The following is an 8,075-nucleotide window of genomic DNA, read 5'->3' as shown; positions in this document are numbered from 1 at the left end:
GAACCACAAACACAAGCACCTGCAAGTAGAACCAAAAACGAAAACAAAAGGGACGAGGATGAGACTAAGGGGACAAAATCTGGTTTGTTGCTCGTGGCTTTGAGTAGAGGTTGAGGGAGGGACGGCAGGTGGAGAGGAGAGGCAAATGAACAAGTGGAAGAGGGTGGATGTTTGAGGTTGAAGGAGGGTGGTTGTAGGATAAGGATTGGGTTTACCAAGACACAAAAAACGGTGATGAAGGCTGGGATATGGCGAAGAATGCTACGTGAACTACAAAGAAAACAAATAAAAACATGGGTGATTTCTCAAATCGATACCCATGGGCATCGAATGAGCAATACACTAGATTTCTCATTCGACACTCATGGGTTTAGAGCAGCTAGGGTTTAGAGAACGAGTTTAAAATTATACGCGACTCTGCTCTATTGGTTCTGTTAGGCTTCTTTCGTGTTCAAATCCTCTATATAAAAGTACGATCCATCAAATCTACTTGCAATAAATGCCTTAGTTTTCATGATTTATATCTTAATAGTTGTTCTTGTTCTGCACCTTTTGAAGATAACATGGTTTAGTGGGGGTTTTTGAAGCTTCAGAGCTCGTGAATTGTTCTATTATATGAAGGGCGACCCGGTTGATTATGGCGAAGAACACAACAAGGCTTGTGGGCATTCACAATACGATCCAGGAGTGATGCAGCTACCTGACATCGCCGCAGCCGCAAGCCTCTCTCTTCCGCTGCTACTTCTCTCGCTCTCACAAGTCTTTTCCTCTAATTTCCATCGCTAATTTTTCAAAGTGATTCTTTAATGTTTTTAAAATATTAAATTTTTTATGTGTCAATGATGTGGCAACACATGTCAGCAACTAAGTGGACTTGTGCCACATTAGAGACTTAGGGTGCGTTTGTTGCACCGGACTATCTCGGACTGGACTAGCTTTAGGGACTAAGTTGGACTGGGTTAGACTAGACTAAGCTGGACTGTCTTAGTGAAGCGTTTGATGCAGTGTCGGACTAAACAACAGGATAACAACAAATTCTAATATTATATTTTTTCATTTATATTTTATTAATATTTTATATTATTTAATACATATTTAGTAATATTTTATTACTTCCACTGTCTATTTGCTTTTTCATTCTGAAACCACCCATCTCCATTTCTTCCTAATTTTGCTCCGACCCTTTCCCTCTCTTCGTCTTTTTCTTTTCCTTTCCACTCTCTCCTCCCTCAAAACAGCGTCATTCATCACCCCCTTTTGTTCTTTTTTTTTTTTCCCTTTCCTTTTCTTTGCTGTTGTGATTCCTCTAAAGACCGAGGCGAACGCTAAGCCGAGGGAGGATGACGACGAGCCTGAAGAAGGAGAGATCGTCGGCAACCAAGACTCGGCGTCGTCGAAGCCTTCGAAGGGAATTGCGCCGCAGTCTCACTCCCTGGAGCACTCCTGGACCTTCTGGTTCAATAGCCCTGCCGCAAAGTCCGCCAAGTCCAAGCAGGAGGATTGGGGCAGCTCCATCGGCCCGATCTACACCTTCATTACCGTCGAGGAGTTCTGGAGGTTAATTTCTTTCATTTCATGTGGTTTTGGGTTTAATTTTGTTTGGTTGGTAGGAAAACTGAGAAAAGATTGAATTTTTGCGTTTGTTATGTGCTTGCTGTAGTTTGTGATAGAACAAATTTGGCCATTTTTTGGTGGTGGAAGAACCCTCGCAGGGAGGAGGAAGAAGCCCAGAACTCACAGAAGGGCTCTCAGGGAGGAGGAAGAAACCGGTCTTAGCAAGTCCCATGGTTTGGGGAGTGCCTCGCTAAGAACCTTTAAGGAGACCTTTAGTCCACACGAGTCCCCTTTAGTCCCACTTAACTTAGTCCCATCACCTATCAAACATGGGACTGTAGTCCAGTCCAGTCCAGTCCCTCCTAAGGAGGTGAAACAAACGCCCCCTTAACAGATTTGATGGAATGTGACAAAGTGAGACAGGATCATGTTTCAAAGTCTTTAGTGACGCAATTTACGTTTCAATTATGAAAGGGTGATTGATGTTAAGTTCCATAAGGCATTCCAAAAAATAATCCATGTCTATATACTTTTTTTAAGGCTACCTACTATGGGTGTTTTTTCATTATATATGTGAGACCAGATTTTCCACCTCTTTAGAATAGTGAATATATGGACCCAATTTGTTGATCTGAATATCGTTACCTCAGAAGTTCGGTTATGGACTCATTAGCTCCGAGCGAAGTTGGATCCATTGGAGCAGCGGTGCCACCACAGAAGTTTAGTCAGAGCGACTTCGCTAGAATAACCAAGCTTGTTCCGCAAGACACGAGATCTAATCTAGTATGGAATCAGTTAGATCTCGATAAGTCTTGGAGTTCCTACAATCTAAGGACTGGCGTGAGCTAGGAGTGGGTTTGGTTTTTTGCCAAAACCAAAACCAAACCGAAACTTCCATTCAATTTGATTCGGTTCAATTTTCTTTTGGTTCAGTTTTATTTTTTCGGTTTGGTTTTGTTCGGTTCCCTTTTTTTTTAATATGGAATTTATAAACGAGGCTTGCATTGGAAGACTAATAATAAGAAAATGAGGAAAGTGAGAAGGTAGCTGTACTAAAGGGATTCAGCAAGGGTATGAAAGCAGAGAGCATTGGTAGACTAATATTTAATAATAAGAAAATCGCAGGGTGAGGTTGTGACTTGTGAGTGGAGCAGCAAGGGTATGAGAGTAGAGAGCATTGGTAAACTAATAATAAGAAAATTGCAGGGTGAGGTTGTGACTGTGAGTGAGTAGCGGGCTATGAGAGGAGATAGCAGATGAGGCGTAGGTTTAAATACTCTAAACATAAAATAGGGTCGTTTTAAGTGTAAAGGGATTTGGTTCAATTCGGTTTTATTTTGGGTAAATTACATAGTAGCCCCTCAGGTTTGAGATCTATTACAACCTCATACAACAACTTTAAAACATTTCACTTTCATACATCCAGTACCATTTTATTTCAAAATAACACCTCCGTTAGATTTTTCATCCATTAGTCTGTTAAATGTTAACGTAGCTACCACATTTGTGCTGATGTGGCTGCCACATGGAAAAAAAATTATTATTTTTATTTTAAAAAAAATATATTTTTTTATTTTTTTTAAAGAAAAACACCTAAATCTTCTAAATATTAAAATTAAAAAATTAAAAAATTAAAAAAAAAACTAGAAAATCCCGAAACACAGATCCCTTCTCCCCCTACCCTTATGCAACTCCCAAAATCCTCTATTCTCCCCGTAACCCCCAAACCCATATCCCCCATCTTCATCTTCTTCCATGCAACCCAGAAATGATAACCTCCCCCCCCCCCACCCTACCCCACCCACGTCCCTCACCCCAAAACCAGAAACCCAGAACACCCTCCCCCCCCACCTGCGACCCTCCATGTGCACCCCCCAACCCACGACTCTCCCTCCCTCCGCACCCACCCTCTTTCCTTCTCTACACACCCTCCATTCCACGAACCCGGTGATGGCGAGATGGGATCTGGGTTTTTTTTTATTTTTTTTTTATGGGTTGCAGGTAGGGGGTTGGGGGAAGAAGATGAAGATGGGGGAGAAGAGAGGGGAATAGAGGGGAAGAGAGGGGAAGATGGGGGAAAATACGAATCGAATGGGGTTTTTTTTTTCTTCTTCTTTCTTTTCTTTCTAGGTTGCAGGGAAGAAGATGGAGATGGGGGATATGGGTTTGGGGGTTGCAGGGAGAAGAGATGAGGATGAGGGAAGGTTTCAGTTTATATATATATATATATTAATATTTAGAAGATTTAGGTTTTAAAAAAAAAAATTAAAAAATTATTTTTTTTGCCATGTGGCAACCACATCAGCAGAAATGTGGCAGCCACGCCAATATTTAACAGACTAATGGATGGAAAATCTAACGAAGGTGTTATTTTGAAATAAAATGGTACTGGAAATATGAAAGTGAAATGTTTTAAAGTTGTTGTATGAGATTGTAATAGACCTCAAATCTGATGGACTATGTAATTTACCCTTTTATTTTTTCTTTTTTGATTAAGTTTTTTATCGGTTTTTAATTTTTCGATGTTAGTTTAGTGTCCGGTCCCCCTTTTTGTTAGGTTTTTAGTTTTTTTAATCTATCCCTAGTGTGTGCCACAATTAATCATAACTCCTAAATGGTGCAATATCTACTTCTACATATCCTCTAGGATTCTCCCAGCTTATAATAAGGATTTTATCATTAAAATGTATCTCTTCTGGTTCACACAAATACACCTATCTAGGATTTGTTTCCAATAACAGAATCTCTGCACTCGAATTATCTTGCCCACTACTTGAATCTTATACTTGATTACAAACTTGACCGTCAAAGAGCCCTTGGCGCACACCCACCCACCGCCAACCCCCTTGTGCCCAAGGCTTGCTCATGGTTGTTTGTTCTTTTACAGGTTACATGGATTTGTGCATCTCCACCACTCACGGTGGTGCACGAATTTGGTTTTAACAAGCATGAATATATCAACATCCCTACCAGTACCCACTTTTAACTTTAATGGCACTATAGTTAATGGTATCAAAAATCTCACTCTGAGGTATAGGCAAAGGATACCAGAACTCATTGATAGGCAACATGTTCTCTTAGACAGCTTTGGGAACATCCAACTTAAGCAATCATGTAGCAAGTGACTGTTTACCACAGTGATGGAAATGTGTTGAGCCCTTGCATGGCTGCGTGGGCTCGAACCTCGTCGATAGTTAATCTAACAAAATCTATCATTTGACAAAATAAAATAAAAAAAATTAAGCAACCAGGTATGAGGTTAGGACATAAGAAAATATTAGAGCCTTACAACAAAAGTTTGATAATTTTTATTTTAATTTCCATCAAAGCTAGCACCATATTCATTCCCTTGAAAATAGCCTCCAACTACTTTCTAGAGATCATGATGCACCTGTTGAGCAAAAATTGTACACAATATGTAAACAAATAATTCACTCGACACAATTTCACCCTCATTCATTTTTCCGAAGAGGGTTTTATTAATTTGAGTTCGACCTATTCTAGACTATGCGTCCATTAATTACAACCCTTCACTTAAAGAACTGAACACCCCTTGATTCTAACATGAAAAATATGAATTTCGAGGGTTGGTGTTTTTATTTGATTTTGTGGCTGCATTTAAGCGAAAGGCCTAAATTGCCTACGTACCCTCGTTGAGGGATCAAGCCGCCTGTAGTTCTTTTGATTTGGTATGCGGATTTTTAGTGAGTGAATGACCCACTAAAAAGGATTTGGTGTTTGGTTTTGTTTGGGTCAATTTGGTTGAATGAACCAGGGATTCAGTTTTTTGTGTTTGAGCTTTGTGGTTGCGTCTATAATATGGTACTAGATTGCCTATGTATCCTTGGCGGAATCAAACCGGCGTAGTTCACAATGTATTTGTTGGGATTTGATGCCTTGTGCAGTTTAGGCTCTTGTAGGCGAGGACCTTGAGTTACTTGGAGCTTGAATCAGTTTCGTGCTATTTAATCGGCTTTGTGCCATTTAGAATTTGATGTGGCTTTGTGCCATTTGAGGCGGCCTCGTGCCATTGGAATTTTAAAGCGACTTTGTGCCGTTTGAGCGCCTAAGTAAAATTAATCCTCTAATATTTTGGCATTTGACTTTGGCTTAGTGTCGTATCTTTTGTCTCCGCATTTCAGGCTTCATGAATAATTTCAACTTGATGGAGGCCATATTCATAAAGCCCACGTGTGTAGCATGGAGGTTCATCCATCTTTCTTTTATTTCTTGGACAAAAGACATGGAAGCAGCAATTGACATCTTCCTCTCAGAAGTTTTTGTCTTGTTTCTTTGTGGGTCCATGTTTAAATAGCCTTTTTATAAGATTGGAACCTTATGTGAACATCATTTTAAATGTGCTTTTGCTGGAACCTTCCTAATTGTAGGAAGACATCATTTTCTTTTTTGATTTCACCACAAGCTTGCTGCAACACCCACGTGATGAACAATATGTTTTCTTTCTTCTTTTCCCTCTATATTTTCCATTTTCTACCGTAGCTTTCTTTGTTCTTTTGTTATCCCAATTTTAATGGGATCTTTATGAAAGACATACAACAACAGCTGCTATGGTCTTTGAAATCATAGTGGAGATTGCTTTGTTCATCTTCATTACTTTTTCACTTCTCATATTTGCATGAGAAGAAAATAAATGAATGACAATGAGTAGGGGTTGCCTTCCTCTCATTTGCTGCAACCATCACAGTCGGTGGTTTCTTTCCCCAAGTGTGTACTCAAAACAAAAAGGGCAGGATGACTTTTTTTTTCTACTATTTGTAAGGTACTCACAATTGTTGGCTGGGCTTTCTCCAAGACTTGTCACCAAGGAAAGAGCATACTACTCTTCGTTGCAACAGTAGAGGAATGTTGTTGTCATCCCTATTTGGCAGCTACGTTGTCACTCTACACGAGACTGTTGCATCTCCGCTATTTTCACCTTTTGCTTTCTTCAGACTCGTGCTATTTATGGGAGTTTAGTTGTGGTGAAGACGGAGGACTACATGCGTCTTCTTTCTTTGGACGGAGCATAGACAATGGAGAGCAGCGACCACTCCCTGGAAATTTATGGAGTCGATGATGATGGCATGGAACGTAGAGCGTCTAGCCATGGAGATTCATCTCGAACTTCGACGAGTGGTCTAGACCACTTAGAAATTCATGGCTGGGACGGCTCTGTAGGGAGTGGCATGGACTACTCCTTTTTCTTCTCTTTCTTTGTTTTTCTTTTAAACGTTGCTGTCTTTAAAACCTTTGTGGTGTAGAATATTTCTTGACCAACAGATTTTGACCGTCCCCGTAGAGATCATTTGTCAGCACTTCCGTGTCTTTGTAGAGACATGTTGTGCCGAGAAAATGTTTAACAAGTAGATCTGACCGTTCTGTACAAATCATTTTCCGGCATCTCCAGACACGTAGAGACATGTTGTGCCGAGGAAATTCTTGACGAGTAGATTTTGACCGTCCCCGTAAAGATTTTCGGCACCTTCGTGTCTATGTAGAGACATGTTGTGCCGAGAAAATGCTTAACGAGTAGGTCCTGGGATTTTTGAAGCATTTTTTTTTTGTCTTCTAACTCATAAACTACGGCTGGGATTTCTTGACCACCTTTTTATGCTAATTGGTTGCATTTTTCCGAAAAAGGCAAATTGTTGTGGGATTTGGATATGAATCCTGAGGCCTTGGAGATAGCCCTGGCATTTTGGAGCCAACCCGTTAACCCGACCCAACTCAATCTGTTAATATTTGTATTTGGATGGATGCTTAACGGGTCAGGTCGCTAACGGGTGAACCCGTTAACAACCCGTTAAATAACGGGTCACTTTGGGTCAACCTGTTAGATCCGTTAGGACCCGTTAACACTTGTTAGCACTCGTTAGTTGATGATATTTTAGTAATTTTAGTAAAGTCTTAATAACAAAAAATAAATTTTATGCAAAAAATAATAATAATAATTGTTAACGGGTGAAACAAGTGACCCGTTAGCTTAACGGGTCGGGTTCGGGTGACCCGTTAGCTTAACGGGTCGGGTTCGGGTGATCCGTTAGCTTAACGGGTTGAGTTCGGATGATCTGTTAACTTAACATATCGGGTTGAACCCGACCCAAACCCAATAAACCCGACCCGTTTACAGGCTTGCTTCTTTAGAGTCCCCACCTTCATTTTTGCTTCGGGGAATGGGAGAGATTGAAGAAGCAAATTGCTTCTTTTTTTTCCTTGCAAAGTAGAGAGAAACAAAACAAAACACAAAGGAAAGAATAACCCAAAAAATGGATTTATACCTTTTGAGTCCTTGCTTTTCCTTTTTGTTGTCCACCTTTCCTTTGTATTTTTCGGTTCCCTCGCTTGGAGTTCTTGGTCTTGGTTTATGACTGAGAGAGATTCTTGCTTGCTTCTCACTTTCTCCGCACTTTGTCTTCTGCAAAGCTTCTTGAATTTCAGCAGCGTTTTGGTTCTTCTCATTTTGCTGCTTCTCTCTGATATCTCTCAGCCATTTGTCGTCTCTCTCCCATTTGCTTTGGCTT

At 40.4% G+C, this 8,075-nt stretch overlaps 1 protein-coding gene across 1 annotated transcript; it reads left to right on the top strand.

Annotated features, from left to right (window-relative positions):
• Positions 1-912: 912 nt before the first annotated feature.
• On the top strand, positions 913-1,794 carry LOC126599767 (uncharacterized). Its single transcript, XM_050266206.1, has 2 exons — positions 913-1,557; positions 1,661-1,794. The coding sequence occupies exons 1-2, from the start codon at positions 1,341-1,343 to the stop codon at positions 1,774-1,776; spliced, it is 333 nt and encodes a 110-aa protein (XP_050122163.1). The 5' UTR covers positions 913-1,340; the 3' UTR covers positions 1,777-1,794.
• Positions 1,795-8,075: the final 6,281 nt, after the last annotated feature.

The sequence above is a fragment of the Malus sylvestris genome, chromosome 14 (genome assembly GCF_916048215.2).
Source record: "Malus sylvestris chromosome 14, drMalSylv7.2, whole genome shotgun sequence".
NCBI lineage: Eukaryota > Viridiplantae > Streptophyta > Magnoliopsida > Rosales > Rosaceae > Malus > Malus sylvestris.
Note: the sequence above shows the minus strand (reverse complement) of the source record. Positions and strands in the feature narration are given on the sequence as shown.

Coding starts and splice junctions, on each gene's coding strand:
- LOC126599767 (XM_050266206.1), top strand. CDS start 1,341: ATGACGACGAGCCTGAAGAAGGAGAGATCGTCGGCAACCAAGACTCGG. Junction 1,558..1,660: donor ACCGTCGAGGAGTTCTGGAG/GTTAATTTCTTT, acceptor TGCTTGCTGTAG/TTTGTGATAGAACAAATTTG.